This window comes from Neomonachus schauinslandi, chromosome 1 (assembly GCF_002201575.2).
Source record: "Neomonachus schauinslandi chromosome 1, ASM220157v2, whole genome shotgun sequence".
NCBI classification, from domain to species: domain Eukaryota; kingdom Metazoa; phylum Chordata; class Mammalia; order Carnivora; family Phocidae; genus Neomonachus; species Neomonachus schauinslandi.
The window spans coordinates 59,894,983-59,916,023 of record NC_058403.1 but is presented as its reverse complement, the minus strand read 5'-3'; the positions used below and the strand labels follow the sequence as shown (position 1 = coordinate 59,916,023).

General features: G+C 40.2%; 1 protein-coding gene across 1 annotated transcript in view; it reads right to left on the bottom strand.

Moving 5' to 3' along the window:
• Nucleotides 1-21,041, bottom strand: part of GAP43 (growth associated protein 43) — a 99,835-nt gene that overhangs the window by 25,460 nt on the left and 53,334 nt on the right. The window contains exon 2 of the mRNA XM_021692515.1: nucleotides 19,117-19,726. Within this exon, the coding sequence (XP_021548190.1) occupies nucleotides 19,117-19,726 (610 nt within the window). The remainder of the gene's footprint in view (nucleotides 1-19,116; nucleotides 19,727-21,041) is intronic.

Below are 21,041 nucleotides of genomic sequence, written 5' to 3'. Positions count from 1 at the left end.
TTAAGACCAATAGCATGGACATGGAGGGCTGCCTCTGGTTTCCACAATCACACAGCCTCCTGAATGACTGCACTCCCCTAAGTGACAGGGGGACAAATGGCTGCTGTCTCGCCACACATCTCCCCTTCCCATCTCCTCCACCCTCCCGCCAGCCCACCAGGCACGTGCCAGCAATGAGCTGCCTGCCTCGCTGGGATCCTCAGCTCCATTAATAAGCCCTGCAAGGCTGATAATTGGGGATTTGTGGAGCCTGCAGTCTTTCAATAAGCCAGGTTGTTATGGAAACCAGAGGCAGCCCTCCATGTCCATGCTATTGGTCTTAAAAAAAAATAAAAGTGGATGTTGGAAGTGATCATTTCATCCACTCCCCCCATCGTTTTATTTCAGAAGTTCGCTTCCAATGTGCACACAGGAGAATTCACAACTCCTCTCTTCTGCTTTCCTTCTCATCACTCCCCCACCCCTTTCTTAATTACAACTGAATGTGTTTTCACCCCTAGCAAAAAATCAGCTGAGCAGGGTACTACAAGAACACCAGAGTAGACACTCTAAATTTAATTTAACACCTTGGTATTAATTCTGATTATTTGAGGCAAGAAATCAGTGATGAATATCAATGTGCTTTATCCACCATTAAAATTGAAAAAAAAAACCAAACAGTAATTGAACAGGATAAAAAAACATGGCCTCAGAGTTTCTCACTGGCCTCTCAAGAGGTATTGTTCTGTAGCAAGATGGCCACCACCCACAATGAGTCATGGTATTGTGTTCAGTGAAAGGAGAGTCCAACTCTCAAACTGTCAAGTAAAAGGGGCCAGTTTTCTTGGACTACTTTTAAAAATTAGCTGACAACCTCTTTACAATAAAAATCCGATTACTGCTTTTGGTTAATGAATTCAGGCATGATGCCAGAGCATACCTGACTGGGATGGTTGTAAAGAGCACTGAATGGATCCAGCCTGGAGGCTGCTGTGGGCTCAGAATCTGGGACTCAGCCCCTACACTGCAGAGACCAAGACACCATTGTTTCCTGCTGAACTTCCCATCTCTGCCCAGCAGAGGGCACCAGCGTAATTCCATTCCCAGACGTGGCGCTTGGGTGGAATGCTAAGTCAGGAATTACTCTCCGGGAAGAAATGACTCCAGGCAAGTGACAGAGCAGATGCCATCAGTAGGGTTGGTACAACCTATTGTGACTGGGTCCTACTGTAATGCCATCCTGAAATTAATTTTTATTTTTCAGTCCTTCGGAAATGATCAGTCTTAAGTACTGTTTATTTAAACTGCTTTAAGGAATAAACTGAAACTATTATTAGTCTTTGAAGTGAATTAGTAAAGTGTAGATTGTTATTTGCATAGATCTTGCAGAAACATCAGAGTCCTTCTTGGAGAAAAATAATATAATAAGGCACCCTCTATTTATCTGCACTGTCAAGTCCTTTGAACACTTTAAGGCTTTTTAATAAGCAAGTCCAGCATATTCACCTTCCCCGCATAGACACAAACTACTAGGGCCAGTATTCCTACCAATACCCCATAGTGATGTTCATTTCTTTTCTTTGGACACTACCCACCATCCTGACTTCTGAATTCCTTCTCTGCAATCACAGGCTGCAGCTTGCAAGCAGACATACTGTTCTTTACTGGTCCTGGGTTTCTTTTTTCTTTAAAGACCCCTACTTTTTTCTCTCAACCAGATTGCAACTTTCTTGACAGCAGATATTCACATTTATACATCTATACCCCCCATCGTGCCTAATGCAGTATGGAAATTATGCATATTAAAAATAAAAATCAATTGAATGATAGGAAAATCCAGTCATTGGAACATCTGGGTTTCCTGCCTCTATTCTGATAAGCATTGTGTGACCATGGGCAGACCATGCAACCTGAATCCCCGAGCATGTTTCATCTTTCATTAAAACATACATCTCCTGAAGATTGTTTGAGTACAATGGATCTTAATCTTTTTGTGTCATGGTCCCAGCTGAGTATCTGATGAAAGATAAGGACACAAGAATGTCATCCATATACACACATAATATAACATGTTGCAAATGATTTTGGGGGATTAAAGGACCCTCTCGAAGCCCACCCATTCCACAGATCTAGGCGATAGTTAAGTTTCCTTTTAGGTCTAAGAATGTAAGACTGAAATCCAAGATGTTACAGTTTATAAGCTGGTATCTACCTAGAAAGAGTGTATTAGCAATTTCCCTTAAGGGACCCCAACAGTTTCTGTTGAATCCCTAGATCACAGTTTCCGAGGGACCAATTACATGGAGCCTAAATTAATCCTAACATCACTACCTGTGGCCTTGGCTGACTTACAGGCTCAATCATCACTGATAATGTAAGGACTCAGTAATCTTGCTGAACTACAAGGTAGGCCAAATACAATAGTCTCGACTCCCAAAAGAGACTGCAAATCATTATGTGTCTCTCTTACTGGCCATAAAACATGTCCTATTTGCCCATTAATTTCCTTTATAAAATCAGAGGTGTAATGCCACAGGAAAAAAAGAGTTTCCTGATAGCTTTAGCAGAAAAGAACCAGGAGCAATGGTGACTTTCCATTAGACACTTACGATGTGTTCAATAAAATACCATGGTAGGCACTTTACATGTGATCTATGTAATGCTAACAACCACCAAGTTCAGCAATGAGGATATTACATTATTTCAGAGATGATAAAACTGATGTTGAGCTAGTGCCATAAAGCTGGTTAGAGATCAGGCCTTTCATCCAAACACAAATAGGTCCAATTCTAACACCTGTGATCTTCTCCTTGCACTGCAAGTCTCTAAGGAAGAAAGTTGGCTAAATCCAGGGCTGTTGCAACTCTCTGCCTACTGTTGCAGTATCCATTAAGCAATACATTTTTCTTCTGTAGTACTTACATACTCTTTGAGATACTTTACTTTGGATTGCAAAAAAAAAAAGTTTCTCTTTATTTACTGGATGAAAGAATCTCTTTCAATATTTTACCTATGGACAGATGACAGATAATCCTTGCTTCTACCACCTCCAATTCGAAGATCTGCCCAGAGGATCTCCATATGGGGAGAGGGGAGCATTGAGAACTATTTATTTCAGGTTATCAGAAGACAGGGAAGGCAAAATGATGTTCACTGCGGACCTATACTGTACCAGGTTCTCTAAATATGTTATATTACTGAATCCCCACAACAACTGTTTGAGCATTATGTTATTACCTCCATCTTAGGAATGAAGAGATTGGGGGTTAAAAGAATCATGAAAGCCACACAGTAAGAAACCTGGAGCTGAAACCAGGACCCAGTACTGTCTGCCTATGGGGCGTTTTACATAAAAAAATATTTCTCAAACATGCCTTGGCATCCATAATGGGTTTGTATGAAAAGAGCCACCCATTGAAACTTGTGGGGTAATGAAGCTCAACTCCTTTTTCCTTCTGCTGCCTGGAAGCAAGCAGAGACAGTGTTTCTTGGTGGCAGAGGCTGGGGACTCACGCTGTAGAGGGCTCTAACAACAGTGAGCCCAGCCTGGGGGCTGGGGCAGGGTGTGTCTCCTTGGGGAGCAGCCCCATCTGCCACTTAGCTCTGCTCAGAGACAGAAAATCCATCTGCTAGGGAGGTCTTCAGGCCTGCTATTTGTGAGGTCAAGAAGAGAGAGTGCTAGAGATGGAAGATACTTTCAAAACCATATCCTTTTATCAGAGAGGAAGGTAAATATGTCCTGCCCACTTCAGAGAGCATGTTCTATCTAGAGCTGCAGGGACACAGTCTCCTGGTGCCTAGCTCCATGCCTTTCCTCTGCTCTTCCCTGTCCCTCCCAGTCCTGCCCCCCATGCTTCATGCTTTCCTCTCTTCCTTTTTTCTACCTTCTTTTCTTTCTCTCTTTCCTTTCTTATTCTTTCTGGTCCCCCTGATACTTTCATTTCTGGTCCTCATCTACTTTTCTACTACTTTTTTCCTCTCCTATTTTCTAGCCTCTCTTATTCTTCTTCCCTTTTACTTCCTCTCTCCTCTTTGTTCACTGAAGGGTCCCCACCCACAACCTCCCTGGTTTTTCTAGGAGCCCCAGCTTCTTTTCATACTTCAACCAATTTTCCTTCTGAGCCAAACATCCAGATGCAAAGTGTCTGGGTGCCTGGTTGATACTCAGAAAGTCATCGAAAGGAGGGTCCTGATTTATAAAGTCTAAACAAGTTGGGCTGTAAGCAATAAAATTGGATTCTTGCCTTAAAAACTCTTAACTTTTATTGTGGGTCTTCAAATTTGACAACTGAAATAATTCTGTCCTTTTCTCAAGCTGCTTATGAAGAGAAATCTCTCCATAGGTGAAATTCATGTTATTAGTCCATCAGTGATGTCCATCAAGGGCTATCTATGTGCCAGGCTCCAACCTGAGGACTGGGGCTACAGGTTTGAAAAATGCAAGTCCCTGCCTTTGAGGAATGGGAAGTCTAGCAAGAGATAGAGAAATAAGTAATTTTATTTTATTTTAAAGATTTTATTTATTTTTGTGAGAGAGAGAGAGAGAGAGCATGAGTGGGGGGGAGGGGCAGAGGAGAAGCAGATTCCCTGCTGAGCAAGAAGCCTGATGTGGGGCTTGATCCCAGAACCCTGGGATCACGACCTGAGCCAAAGGCGGATGCTTCACTGACTGAGTCACCCAGGCACCTGAAATAAGTCATTTTAGATAGATAAATATAGTCCTTTTAGGCACTGAAAGTAATATGGAGAAAACAAATTGGGTAATGTGGTAAGAATTGATGGGGTTGACCAGGGTAATGTTCTGGTCAAATGGTCAGGGAAGTCTTCTCTGAGCAAGTGACTGCAAATGGAGACCTCAGCACTAAGAACCAGCTAGGGAAGATCAAAGGAGAAAACAAGTGCAAGAGTGTGTTCTAGAGACATTAAAAATGTAGTGTGGCTAAAGAAGAGTGAAGGACAGAGTAGAAAGACATTAGATCAGAGAGGTAAGCAGAAGTCAGAGCACACAGGGCCTTATAGGCCATGGTAATCCTTTAGATTTCATTCTAAAGGTAAGTACTGGAAGGCTTTATATAGGGCATTTATATGGATAGGTATACATTTGCAGCTTTGTATGAGTGGTCTTCAGAATAATCTGTTAGACTGGGATACCTGGGTGGCTCAGTCGGTTAAGCATCGGGCTCTTGGTTTCAGCTCAGGTCATGATCTTATGGGTCATGGGATCGAGCCTCACGTTTGCTCCACACTCAGTGCTGAGTGAGATTCTCTCCCTCTCCCTCTGCCCCTCCCCCGTCTCTAAAATAAATAAGTAAATCTTAAAAAAAAAAAAACAAAGGATAATCTATTAGAAATTATAAGAAGAAATCAAAGACCCTCAAACCCTAAGCCTAAGTTTATCATGGCATGATTGGATCTACTCCTTTTACCCAGCTGGGTTGTTTCACACTGTGATTTTAATCATTCAAGTGACATTTAGGATGTTAATCTCTGGAGTAAAATAAGAACTGGCCCCATTGCCCATGGGTGTTTCCCTTTTAGGCATCCTTTTAGACAGAGGTATCCACCATGGCTGAGGAGTGGAAGAAAGAAAGTGGCAGATTTTTTTGGAATTTTTGAGACAGATTTTGGGCTTAGCTTTCTAGAAATCTTTTTTCTTTTTCTTTCTTTCTTTTTTTCTTTTGGTAGATATTTCGAAACTACATAGATGGAATTCTTTAAATGGTATCACATCACAGAGGATGTTTTGTTTATATAATTATGTTGAAAATTGGAGTAGAACTAAAAAATATTATTGCATTATTAATTGGTTTCTTTTTCTCAAAGACCCAGAAACTACAGATGCAGTAATTTTATTTAGCGTTGGTTAGTAACCCTGGGTTAGTTCCCTAACCTCTGTTTGTTTACAATTTGCAATATGAGCAAATTCTTATAGATTTCAACAATTTGAACAACTCCTATTTGAATCTGAACAACTAGAATTTGAACAATTCCTATAATATATCTGGGAAGATCATCTGTTAGTAAAATAAACAATTCAGGCTACATACAGAGTGGATGCCTGAATGAAAAGATGAGTTCTGAATTATGCTCAGTTGAGTCTGAATCATGCCAACATTCAAGGACTTTTGAAATTGGTCTTAAGTTTAGAACAGTAATTTTCAGTTATTATTAGTTAGAATGTCAAAATTTTACCAAGAGCCAGAAATAGTTAGTGGAGGAAAAAGGGATTATGGGATAGTGGAGGACCCGGATCTTTGCCAACCTGGCTCTCCAAGACAACCCAGTTTCCAGAAACCACTTCTGAGGTGCTACCCCATGGAATTTCAGGGCTCCAAGGAACACGGTTCAAAATTCACTGATTTCAGATTTTAAAACAAGGTTTTAGAAAATAAATTTTCTTTGGATTTGTGATTTATAAAATAAATTTTGCATCACTTCAATACTGTTTAGAATCAAAATAAAATAGAACACTGTTTAATGTACCCAACACCATGCTGAGAGGTTCCTCAGACCAATTCTATCTGTGTCTAAACAACTGGACTATAATAAGGGGGGAGGGTGTTACGTTGACCTTCTAAATAATACACATAATCTACTACTAAATCAACATGGCTCCAGGTAACCATACTCGTGGTGAAGATCAGCTGCAGTGAGTGAGATCGACAGGTTTGGACCTGACATTGACCATTTTGCTGGCCATGTGTTGAAAGCCAGTAAGAGAGAGATTTCTTAATGTATTTCTCATTTAGAAGGGAAGGATAGAAGCGGAGTAAAAGGAGCCCTGGGCCTCATTTCCCCCTGCCATTCCCAACCAGATCAGCTCGGTTTGGGGGTTTCATGTACATATATTTGAAACTCATTTGAACAAGTGGTACCCTCGTTAAAAATTTTTTAAAACTTCTGTCCTCAATAATGACTCACTAATCTGATCCTACGTTCTGTGGCCTCACGGTGTCACAATGCTCGGCCTAGGATTAAAAGCATCGTGCTCCCTAAAAATTAATATGAGGAAAGGAAAGAGGCAACCCTTCCTCTACAATAAAGGTAAGCAAAGCCAGCATGGTCGTGATTCAATCTGAACCCTGAATTCACCTCTGAAAAGATAAAAAGCCTTTCAACTAATTAAAAAGATGCAGCTGCGATCACACTTTTGAGGGCAATAAATGTATCAATTCCTCCTGTAGCAACTATTTTCCTAGTTGTATAGCAGGTACGATTCTGAACTTCACCCTTTTCCTTAACCTTTGATGAGTGTACAATGCATAACAGAAATCACTGCAAGGGTTAAAACTAGTTCTCAAGGCATACGTTATGCATATATATGTAAGTTTGTGAGTGTTATAGATAGATATTTATCACTGTTTGGGAGCTGATAACTACTGTCCAGTATTTTAGTCACCAAAAGTTAAGTTTATTAACTTCTAGAGTATATTCATTTGGGATATGATGGAGCTGGCTCACATCGGCTACTGAAAGTAAGTTGTTAGCATCACTTCCCTTCTGTGTGTTCAGTGACAACACATTGGTAGCCTGAAATCAGCTATGATGGGAGGATTTATACCACAGAAATTGGCAAATACTACAAACCAGGGTTTTTTTCAATTTGGGGTTTTGTTTTGTTTGGTTTGGGTTTTGTCTTGTTTTGGAGAGCCAGTTTACTAGTACATCACTACAGATATCTGATAAAGCCATCAATCACGAATGATTTATGTTTTGGGTTTGTTTGCTTGTTTGTTTGTTACACTGTAACCATATCCATGTGTAATCATCAGGAAACTCAGGGCAAATGGCCAGACAATGACTACAATGAAGATAGGGAGAGAGTGGGAAAGAGAAACATTATTCTATAATACCTGAAAATGTGATAAATGCTCCTTCTAACTCATCTTTCAAACTAATCCTCTGGTGGAGACTTCTGATGCGATGCAGCCGGAGTTCCCACATTAATTGGAACATGAAAACCTATTCATTTATTGTGTGATACTCTTGCAAAAGCCTGCTTTATCAGGATGTTAGGAAAGTAGAGAAGGGTTTCGGCTTATAGACGTTCAAGAGCAATAAGTAATTTGACAATTGCACCCACCTTGTATCCAGACCACACTCAATGGAGCACAAAAACAGTGTTACATCTTACAGGTCTACCTTTCCGCTGGGGTGAGAAACATGGATAAAAAGCGAATCAGAGACTGACAAGGTTTTGCTTCATTTTTACCCTCTGCTTTTCCTTTTTTAAAAACTGGCAAGAAAGAGGAAACTGACCGGTGGGGCAAATGCTGCAAAGGCATGGCTAAACTCTGGGTTTGCTCAGCCCTTTCCACTGGACTAGAGACATTTCACAGAGTCTGTCTTTCTTTTTATTGAATCCATGAGAGTGGCTTCAGGTTAGAGTTTATATGCGGGAAGAAATTTATTCAACCTTCCACTCCAGCGTTCCTTATGGTCTGTGGCCTAAATGGCTCACAAGCTGTACACAAATTATGTTTACACCACTGTGGGAAAGGAGACTAGGCAACAGGAGTGGGAAAGCCTGTTTTCTGGTCTCTGTCCCGACACTGTAGGCTTGGGAACATATTAATTCATCCTATAGTGGGGCACAGCAGGTTCAGGAGACTCTTAACACCCTGTGAAGATTACTTAAACATGTCAGAGCAGGAAAAGGAGCCAAGGAACCTGGCAGATCATTCCTTCCCCGGGTGTACCTGTCACACACTGGCACGAACCTCACACAGGTCACTCATGGGGCTGGAATGAAATTAATCACCTGCTTTCAGAAGGGAGCAGCTTTGGTTTCCTCTAGTTTTCAATATGCTTCTGAACATGATGCAAAATGCTCACTTTGGTCTCCGAATGGCTTGAAATCTAGCTACCTCAGGGATGACGTATGCCTCTGAGTAACAGCAAAATTTCCAGCAAGCTCTGTATTCAGCCTCCAAAATAGCAGAAAGTTGACGGCAGCACAGCTTTCTGGTTAAGCACTTAGAATCTGCATAGAGGTTGGCATGTGTCATAAATGGGCACTGTGGAGCTATTTTATTTATTTATTTATTTATTTTAAAGATTTATTTATTTGACAGAGAGAGGCACAGTGAGAGAAGGAACACAAGCAGAGGGAGTCAGAGAGGGAGAAGCAGGCTTCTCCCGCTGAGCAGGGAGCCCGATGTGGGGCTCGATCCCAGGACCCTGGGATCATGACCTGAGCTGAAGGCAGACGCTTAACTGACTGAGCCACCCAGGCACCCTGTGGAGCTATTTTAGAAACAGTGGTGATCCTGAGATCCTCTGTCTGATATTTTTGTTCCACGAAAGGGTAAACTCACTTCCAGAGAATGCAAGTAATTTGCCTGCCCCAAGCATTCAGGTTAGAATCCAATCTCCTAGGTCAGTTTAGGACTTTCTCTATTATAATACCATTGTTCGCTCATTCTTAATTCATTCGTCAAATACTTACTGGCTGCCTTCTATTTCCCAGTCATTGTTACAGGTGCCAGGGACTCAACAATAAACAGAACATGTCATGGAGCTATTTTTTTCCCCTATGGATTAATCTTCAATAGCTGCTGCTGAATTATGACTTGAATTAAGTTATTTGTATTTTTGTGTTAGTTCAAATGAAAGGTAGTTTCTCGAGGTTTTTTGTTTTTTTTTTAACAAAAGATACCCCTTTTTTAGTGGATACATCTTGTCCTTCAAGACTCAGCAGAGGTAACCTCTACACCAAGAAGTCTGCCTGGACTCTTTCCCCCTATTTAGCCTACACAGAAGTCTCATTTTCACACACTATGGATTTCATCATAGACAGCCTCAGTCCTGACTCCCAGCCCCCCTCCCATCTCACCGTACACTCACAGACACATTCCAGTGACACATCCAGCAGAGGAAGCAGGGGCACCCTCCACACAGATCCTCTGAGAGGACACACAGGTGTTCCCAGAGCCATCCGCCCCCTCCCCCTACTCCTGGCTTCTTGATGGCCTTAAGAGTGGAAAAACATGTAGTTCATTGTTCTTCCAGATTTTCTCTGATAGCCTGAACTCACATGGGCAGGCCCTTCCCACATGTCAGATGTGTGTGTGTGTGTGTGTGTGTGTGTAATATGTGCTGGTGAGTGGGCAGAAGAGTATGCTACAGGCGTAGATACATGCCCATACACAGAAATGCTTAAACATATCTCAATTATATTTTTCACCTTTTCATACCCCAAAGAGAAGATTCTTGCAAGGCTACAAAAATGTTCATCTCTATCTGAGAAATACACACATTCACTATGCACCAGCAAGAAGGGACTATTTTAGGGGAATGGTTTCTGGTTTGTATTACAAAATCCAAAAGTTTCTACCAACTACTACTGGAAAAAAGTAAAAACAAAACGCTAGGCTCAGAACTTACTTAACTATATTTATGCCTCCAGGAAAGAACATTAATACTAAACATGATTTATAAGAAAAAGCACCTAGCCTTCTTAGGGTACTTTTTTCCCCTTGAAGATACCTTAAGAATGGTATTCTATTCCAAACAGAATACTATGAGATGATCAAACTGAAATATTTTGTCTTCTACATTCCCCTAATTTGTGATTTGAAGGTTGAAAATATGGGTGAGAATTGCTAAGTCCTCACAACCAACCTGTGCCTCACCTGAACCGTCTCTTCTTAGAATGTTCGGTAGCCTAAGTCCAACCACTTAGACCTGTCAGCTAATTTCACTCACGGCCTAAGATCCAATTTCTATGACGGTAGAATGAATAAAAGAATTGGAGGGACACAGGATTGGGCCTATCCACATAACCTTATGTTTTAGTGACACTCCATTGACAAAATTTTTAAAATGCTTATCAACCACAATTGTCTGTCAGATGCAGCCATTTCTCTACACAGGAATCCAAGGCTCCATGTACTCTTGGAGTTGCTTTAATTATTTTAACAAATAAGACGGGTAAAAAATAAAAAGTGAATTAAGTCCAAGATGAAAGTGAAACTACTGAAAGCAAATTATAGCTATAGTTTTCCATCTCAGAGACAGGGTCGGGAGAGACATAAGCAAGAGTCTAACCATATCAGAAAACATCATTGTCAACTCCTCATTTTCAATCTCAAGTATAAGGTGGGTTAGAAAATTTCATTGAGTTGGGTTTTTTTTTGTTTTGTTTTGTTTTTTGGGTTTTTTTTTTGCAGTCTCCTGGGCCTCCAGTGTAACCATAAACTTTCTTAAAGCTGACTCTTCCTGGATTCTTTGCCCCTCTATTTAGACTTGTTTATTATCTGCCCTGTCCCCTAAACCCACTTTTTAATAGTTTAGAAAATAAGGGACTGCAGGAAAGCAAGGAAGGTTGAATAAGAGGCCATGCAGCCACACTTGAAAGGTTTCTCTTCAGTCTATCATTGCATATTGCCTTTTGGAACTAGAAGGCAGAGCAAACCTAGTCGAACACACTTACTTTGCAGGTGTTGGAACCAAGCTCAGAGGGTAAAAGGGCTGGCCTGGAATCACAGCAGGACCTGAACGAGAACCCAACTCTCTTGACTTTAGACGTAGGCTTAGTCTATTTATGCTGAAAACACAGAGCACTTGAACCAAATAGTGCCTATAAGATAGTGGATCCATTAAAAATATGGATTCTATTCATCATCTTCATGAAAACAATTTATGGGCAATTCTTTTAAATAAGCCCAGAAATAAATTATTTGCTTAGAGAGCCAAGCTTTATTGCTGTGAGATCAATAATTGGCAAAAGCTGTTTTGAAGAAGGCAGAGGTTCAAATTTTCTTGATTATAGGAATTGGTCTGAGGTTCAGCACCTGATTCAGTCATTTCCTTATGACACAAAATTCACACATGACTAAGAGAGTTGGCAAATCTTACATATCTGCTCAAAACCCTCCCTCCTCTTTATGCGTGCTGTAAACCATATCATCTTGGGAGATCTTCAAGGGCTCAGGTTCTGTAGCTCGAAGCAGCAACATTGATTTCCTTCTTCCCCTCCTTCTATGTCTGGTTATAGAAAGCTTTCCATTCTTTATTTAATGAAGCTATGATTGTGAGAAGAAAATAAGAGTAATGACCACTCAGTGCTTTCTAGTCCATTAAATTGAGTGCTCTGCTCTCTCTCCATGTTTAGCCAAATGGACTGTATAACCCTTGCTGCTCTTAGTTCTCTCTCCTCCTCCTCCTCCTTTTAATCCTTCTGGGATGCTGTGTGCATGTGTATGTGTGTAGAGAAAACGAGAAAATATATTTGATGAATATACATTAGCATCTGGAAGTATTCTGTATTTTAAGAAAAACTCTTTCATTTTCAGTTCCAAATATAATTCTACACTTTAAAATTAGTAGAGTTACTTACATGCCTTTCTGATTATTAGCTTCTTTATGAGGGAACAGCAATTATTTAATATGAGCTATGAAAGAATCGATGAAAGGCTTCAAAATATGAGTTTCTTGGTTCTAAAACATCTCTTCTGATCTTTTGTCAGCTTCCATTTTTTAAACTGAAGAGAGAGTGATTGCTCTCCAACCTGCCCTCTCTATTAAGTTCTTTATATTATTTTAGTTACAAATATAAATGTATCGGGGTCCTTTAGAAATGTACTTGCCAAAAGGGAGGAAAAAGATATAAACAAGAATTTTAAAAGATGCTAATTCTGATAAGCCAAATTCAGGGTAGGCATCACCTAGAACACAAGAAATTACCTTCATCTGATTGAGATCTGAAAGTTTCACTTTCTAATGTTCAGCTCTCCCAGCATATTCGATGGAATCAGTAGTACTTCTGTTAAGGACAACCAATTTCAACTGATCGTTATAACTCTCTTAGACTTAATAAGACAGTGCTTAAGGATTTTCAAACTAGGAACCCAAGACTCAGAACTAGTTTAATATTCCCAATAATTTTGGGGTGATGGAGCTATGAGGGAATTATGGCCAGGAGTAAGGATAATTACTAATTACTCATCTGTCAAAGTGATCACTTATGATTCCTGGAAGAGCCGAGAGGGATGTTCTTAGATTAAGACACAGTGTTGGGGTTCTTAGATCTCCCCCTTGTCTTTGTTTCTTTTGGAATAGTACTCATAGTGGTGTCAGGGTTCAACGTAAGGCTCAGCACCTGGTTCAGTTACTTGCTAGCTGTTAACAATGACTAGGTGCTGCAATCTCTCTGAACCTCAGACTCCTCGTCTGTCAAAGTACTTATACCACAGAGTGCTTTTGATGACTAAATGGGGTAATCCCCATATAGCAGTCAGCAAAGTGTCAGACACTTGTCAAATGCCCCTTAAGTGCTAGCCATTATAAAAACTATGCATTTTAAACCTTGAAAAAACTTTAAAAGCCAACTCTCCTAGCCCCTCCTCTTAAAACTGGAACCTAGAGAGAAGCAATGACTTGCCTAAAATCTCACAGTTGGTTAGCAGAAATACTGAGATAGAACCCTAGTCTCCTTATTCTAGTCCAGTGTTCTTTTCTTTGCATTATCTTACTGGGCACACAGGACACAGAACAGCCCAGAAAATCCTGGTTGGTATTGTATGACAATAATCAGAAAATGTCACAACTGCTAAGAAAAAGAGAAAATGCAGGAATTGAGATAAAACAGCACCTTAAAAGAGATGTAAAGAACTGCAAGGCTAAAATTAAGGTGAGAATTTAGAGTCCTATCAGTTTGACCCCTGGTTCATCACTGACTGTGTCTGTGGGCAGAATATGCATTTACTTTGCCCCTATTCTCAGAACGTAAAAGCAGAAAGTAAAATATTTTCAAACGCCACTGGATTGTTGTCAAGAAAAGCCAATAAAAATGATTACTCTAGCAATATAAAAACGCTCCATAAAAACTTAATAATCAACAGTTTTAAGCAGCATGCCACTGAGTATCTGATGGGGTGCCCATGTTTTATAGACAACATTTATGGACTTGTACAACCCAAATTTTCACTCTTTATGAGTTGTGTATAAATTTGGGAAGTGGTTGAAACCACATTTCAAATCAAGACTGCTTATGAGGCACCCTGCCAAATAAGTGTAAATATCCTTGGGAAATCTCACAGCTAACACAGAGTTTGGTGGAAGAGGATCTGTCCTCTGGAGAGCTAAAAATGTTATGGATGGTTACCCTGGGACTTAGGAAAACTTTGTTTAGAGGAACATAAAGAATTGCCCCAAATCCAGAAACATGGGCTGGACATTTAATTATGATTCCAGAAACTATTAATTTTGCATCCATTCTTTTGGCTAACAATTTGGCAATAGAGACACACATTATATAAAAACTTTTTTTTAGCATGCTTCAAATTGCATGAAGCACTGTCTCATTCATATTTTGTCCCATGGTGCCTTGGCATAGAGAAGTAGTCCATACCTTCTTGCAGAATTTAATTTAGTTGAGATTATTACTATGATTGTTTTCAACACCACTCCCTGAATTTCACCCCACACCCACTACTGGATCGGGACTCCTTAAGATCAGTGGCCATATCTTACTCATCTTTGTGATCTTAATGCCTAGCACAGTAGAAAGTTAATATAAATGGAACACAAAAAAAAAAAAAAGGAAGAAGGAAGGCAGAGAGGGAAGGAGGAAGGAAGCAGAAGAAGGAAAAGGAAAAGAAGTATGACAATGACAAACTCCCGTTTCAGCACATGAAAAGATGCTCAACATCACTCATCATCAGGGAAATACAAATCGAAACCATGATATACCACCTTACACCTGTTAGAATGGCTAAAATTAACACAGGAAACAACAGATGTTAGTGAGCATGCAGAGAAAGGGGAACCCTCTTACACTGTTGGTGGGAATGCAAGGTGGTGCAGCCACTCTGGAAAACAGTATGGAGGTTCCTCAAAAAGTTAAAAATAGAACTACCCTATGATCCAGCAATTGCAGTACTAGGTTTTTACCCAAAGGATACAAAAATACAGATTCAAAGGAGTACATGCATCCCGAGGTTTATAGCAGCATTATCAACAATAGCCAAACTATGGAAAGAGCCCAGATGTCCACTGACGGACAAATGGATAAAGAAGAGGTGGTTATGTATATACAATGGAATATTACTCACCCATCAAGAGGAATGAAATCTTGCCATTTGCAATGACATGGATGGAATTAGAGGGTATTATGCTAAGTGAAATCAGTCAGAGAAAGACAAATACCATATGATTTCATTCATATGTGGAATTTAAGAAATAAAACAGATGAACATATGGGAAGGGAAAAAAGGTGGGGGGGGAATAAACCATAAGAGACTCTTTTTTTTTTTTTTTGCCTTTTTATTTACTTATTTTTTTTATTTTTTTTATTCTTATGTTAATCCCCATACATTACATCATTAGTTTTAGATGAAGTGTTCCATGATTCATTGTTTGTACACATAAGAGACTCTTAACAATAGAGAATAAACTGAGGGTTGATGGAGGGAGGTAGGTGGGGGATGGGCTAAATGGGTGATGGGTATTAAGGAGGGCACTTGTTGTGATGAGCACTGGGTGTTGTATGTAAGTAATGAATCACTAAATTCTACTCCTGAAACCAATATTACACTGTATGTTAACTAACTAGAATTTAAATAAAAATGTGAAGGAAAAAAAACTCTCTTGTTTTGACGATCATTACTGGTGACTCCAGTTAGAAAGAAGTAATGAGACCATGAAATTAAAATGCAGCCAAGTTCAACATAAAGAAAGCCTAGGGTAATACAGAGTTATACCTGCCACTAGCATCAGTCAAGTACCCTGTGGAACCACCTCTTCGACCTCTCTGATTTCTAGCCACCTGGATGTACTACTTTGGTAGTACTACATCACTGAATATGGCCACAGCAGAAATTTTGGAGTCCTCTATTGGGGAAAGTCAATATAATATCATGGAGAAGAGACACAGCAGAATTCCTTCACTGGAAAACCCAATGAGGAGAGTGACACTGTTTAGCAAGAGACACGAAGGACACTATCACTGAAGTTGGCTTGAACGTTCTCTCCTCATGGCTAACGGGGAGCAGTGTCCTAGATATGCCTAAATACTCCTCCTCCTATAAGGAATCATCATCAGAAATGCACTGAAATCTTTTGGTCATAGGCATATTAAGAGATAGGCAGGGAGAGTGGCAGAGCAGAGAGTGAGGGAGATATACTTGGAGGATTTTAAAAAACAAAAGGAAAGAAAAAGAACTAACCAACTCCAGAGGTTAATGTAAATGGCATCTATGTGTAATAAACCCACAAATGGTAAAGGAAGTAAGATGACATATTTATAATTTATAAAGCATTGCCATTTGTATTAAAGCAGTGATCAGATTTGGTCCAAAATTTTTTTACCCTCCCGCTGACAGAAATTATTGTCCTGAATTCTCTCTAGTGACTTGTTTTGCCCCAAACCCTGCTCCACGTTCTCTGCTTATCTCTCTATACCCATCCAGGCAGCCATAGAATCCTACAGCAACCCAGGGTAGCCATCCATTTCCAGACAGTGGAGCTCAATTGGAAATACTGTTATTTTAACTTGGATTAGAATGAAATCCAATGGGATATAGAAGAAAATGTGGTACGGGGCTCCTGGGAATTTGGGCCTGCTATGCTGTGATAGATCTCCCTGCCACCTCTAGTTTCTGTGATTCCTGAGACTCACCACATCTGGATAATTTGTGCTTGTCACATACAGCAGGCAAGGCTAATAGACACATCAGTCCAGAAAGAAGCTACCGGCAGCATTTCAGAATCTAACCAAGAAGACAATACCCACCCCAAACTCAGAAACAATGTAAAATAAATTGTCCTTTGTGATTACCTTCAAGTGGAACTTCACCTACACTTTCAATTACCTTTCGATGTACATATTAAAAAATAGACTAATTGAGACATTTTTCAGTTGGAATCTGTAAAACTTAGGACAGAGCACAATCTCTATTTGCCTACAAAAACCAAACACATGTTTAATCAAATAAGTGAATGGAGTAAGCAAGGTTGCAGGAGGAATAAGAATGAGTGAACAAATCATTATAAATTAAATCTAGTCAATTTCATTCATTCATTCATCACTTGACATTTATTGAGCATGTACTACATAAAGTACTTTATTAATTCATTTGGAATTGCCATACTTTGCAAAATAACAAAACTGAATTTCCTTAAAAATATATTTTAGGCTTCTCATTGATTCAAGCTTTCCTTCTTTCTATTAATCCAAATCATGAGCACGTACCTAAAATCAAAATGTGCTTGTTTATTCTCACAACTTGAGAAATTTCAATTAAAAAATATGACTTCAGCCATTCAAATATTTTGTTTTTAAAATCATGATCAATTTCTAAATTTATGAGGATATGATTTCCAGCCATCATATCTGAGATTATAACCTTCAGCCTAAAGAGAAGCAGTTAACTCTTTTAATTATAGAGAACAAACTGATGGTTACCAGAGGGGAGGTGGGTGGAGGGATGGGTGAAAAAGGTGATGGGGATTAAGGAGCACATTTGTTGTGATGAGCACCAGGTGATGTATGGATCTATTGAATCCCTATATTGTATACCTGAAACTAATATAACACTGTATGTTAACTAACTGGAATTAAAATAAAAACTTAAAAAAACAAAACAAAACAACAACAAAAAAGTAGTTAACAAGGTTGGTTTTGCTGAGAAAATTAAAACCAACTCCCCATTATTTATCACATGCCTTACCTTTTCTAGGGAAATATTCCCATCTTCTTAACCACAAGGTCCAGCCCCTGGGGCAGGTATGTAGTTAGAATAAAGATTTAGAATGAGTCACTGGGAGAAAGAGGTGTGTGATTTGTCTGGAGCTAGAGAATGTTAATAACAATAACAATTAATACAGTCTGGCTTCTTATAGTATTTTGGGGGTGAGATGAAAGAAGTAGGCTTGAAAATACCTAAAATAATCATCTGCCAATTGTAATATCTAATTTAGTGTCTAACATGAATATCAAGGCAAATGTCCAGTGATTACTTTCTCAATATAATGGTCAGATGCCAAACATTTTCCATGTAGTAGGTCCTTTCTCAAGGGCACAATGTGGTCCAGTCCAAGTGTGGGTCCTTGGACACATCATGGGTTAAATTCACGAAGTTTGAAAGGAGTAAACCCAAACTTTTAAACAGGCACAGAAGCAACTTTAAAGTCTTTGAGGCTGAAAGGTACTCATGGGTCATATTAAGCTAGAGAAAAGTCTTGGAGACTGTCGGCCTCCTTCACCACTATGGATGGTTAGGGTGAGGGATGGGTCTAGTCTCCAGAGGTGACATTCTGATAGATTGATCTTGCTCTGGGAATGCTCTATTCCAATTCTGCACAGGCTATTTGGGCCATAATAGTGAAAATACTCCAGCTTTCAAGTTAAGCTCCAAACTGAAGAGAACCCAGTTCCTTTTTGTAATCATAGTCAACCCTCAATTATTTGTGCATATGGTAGAAAGTAGTATCTTCAATAGTAAAATGATAATTTATGTTTGACTTCACAGCATGTTCTGTATTGGGGGTTTTTCTTTTGTTTTTGGCAACATCAACAGACTTATTTTCCTAATTAGTTTGACCCTGATTCAATGGTACAATTAACATTCTCTGAGCGTACACACACATACGCACACTACTCACCAATTGGTGGTGGGGAGAATGCCCAGAAACATACTGAGGGATAGGCAAAGGTGGTCTGAGATTATGTTTTTGCTGCCAGCAATTCACAAATAGATCATCTAGATCAATAGGGAGTTGGCTGTACTTATAACCACGCACTTCCTAGAGCCAAATAATCATATTAGCTAATTCCCTTCTATAAAATATATGCAGCCTCCATGATTACTTAGTAAACTAAGTGTAACCAGCACACTTAATATTTTTTTTAAAAACCGGGATTACCTAGTTTTGCTATTTACGCAAATTCAATTAACAAGATGATTGCCAGACCTCTCCAGTACTGACTGCTACACAGACCTGCCCGAGTTCTCTCTCAGGCTTGGAGATACTGGGGAAGGTAAGTGGCCAGAGTCAGCCCTCTGCCCCGCCACTTTGGGGAATTAAGCGCAGCCTCCCCGGATTTCCTTGAAAAGCCTTCTAGACTTTTTCCATCTCCCCCGTCGGCCCTGGTGGCCCACCCACCCGCGGCGCGGGACCCTCACGGCGGCTCACCTATCTTCTCCTCGGCTTGGCTGCTCTCCACAGCATCCGTTGGAGGCTGGGCTGTTGCCTTGGCAGCAGCATCCTCTGCAGCAGGGACGGTGGCGGCGGCAGCAGCAGTGACAGCAGCAGGCACATCGGCTTGTTTAGGGTCCTCCTTGGCTGGGGCGTCTTCGGCCTTGGAGGACGGCGAGTTGTCAGTGGAAGCTTGAGTAGCACTTTCTGTCTCAGCAGAGCCAGCCTTCTCCTCTGAGGGGGCAGGAGCCTGGGGGGCTGCCTGCTCTGTGGCAGCATCAGGGGCGCCCTCCCCCTTCTTCTCCTCGGAAGGAGTTTCGCCTGCCTTGCCGGTTTCCTCAGGCTTGGGGCCCGAGGCCGGGGCCGCGTCAGTGGGAGTGGGACCTTCTCCCTCCTTCTTCTCCACGCCATCGGCAGCAGGGGCTTCATCCTTCTCATTCGCTTCCGCCTCAGCAGCTTGGGCATCACCCTTCTTCTCTCCTTTGAGCTTTTTCCTTGTTATGTGTCCACGGAAGCTAGCCTGAATTTTGGTCGCGGCCTTATGAGCTTTATCTTCTGGTTTGATGCCATCTTGTTCGATCTTTTGGTCCTCATCATTTTTTTCAACCTTTGTGGAGAAAAGGGGGGTTAAAAAAACAAACAAACAGAAGAGGTGAAGTGATGTTCTTTTCCTTCAGATCACAGCATTCAACAAATATTCGTTAAATGATTTCTTTTGTGTCAGGCTCCAGATTTGAAGTTAAGAAATCAACAATACCCTGGATTCAAATCAAGCCTTTCCTCTCTCCTTGATGGGGAATTAAGTGGCTCACACATTATCTTATGGCAAAACTAATGTCCTTTTGGACTTCCAGAATCACTGGCATTATTTTATATGTGTTTCTTTCCCCAGCTCAATGTCTCTCCATTACTAAACTTAAACCAGACTTTTTTTTGGATGTACCTTGATAATTCAAATTACATTCATCCTAGGTTTGAATCAAAGAGCTCCGAAAGATACTGTTTTTCAGAGTTCCTGAAAGAGAACTCTGTGAAATATGTGACGGCTTAGAAATTATTATGGAAAAGTCTATTCGTTTCCCCAGGGTTTCAAATCTGGTCAGGAAACCAATAGATGGAGGCCAAGAGTATGATAAATAAAGGTTTAGACGACAGATCTATCAGGGTTTGGTGCAAAACGCAAATGAGTTTCAGGGCTTGGAGGGATTTGTTTGGGTTGTGAAAACTCAGAATGCTGGTCACAAAATGATGCCTACTTTCACCTGTATGCGGTCTAACATCAGTAATCAACATAGAAACCTTCAAAATTTGAATGCAGAAAATGGCCATTATTGGGCGCCTGGGTGGCTCAGTTGGTTAAGCGACTGCCTTTGGCTCAGGTCATGATCCTGGAGTCCCTGGATTGAGTCCCGCATCCAGCTCCCTGCTCGGCAGGGGGTCTGCTTCTCCCTCTGACCCTCCCCCCTCTCATGTGCTCTCTCTCATTCTCTCTCTCAAATAAATAAATAAAATCTTTAAAAAAAAAAGAAAATGGCCATTATTTTGAGTTAAAAAAACAAAAGAATGGAAAACACTGCTTCCACTTTTGAAAGAGTAGTATATATTTACTAAATCACAATTTCTTACTCCCAAAGCAATTTAAACCTAAAATTAGTTTTATATTATCATTAATGGAGTCATCTTGGTACTGAAGGCAGGAGACTAGAACACAATTTTTTTTTTTTTTTTTTTTACCATTTGGCTGTAACATTTATGGAATAACATATGCTGCAAATAACTTTTTTCAATAAGGAGATTAAATCAGAAGATAGGCAGAAAAGGTATAGTCATGGAAAGAAATGTATAAGGAAGTACACAAAATTCTTTATAGCTCCATTGCTCACCGCTCACCATGATGCCCTAATGTGGTTACTTATAGTCTC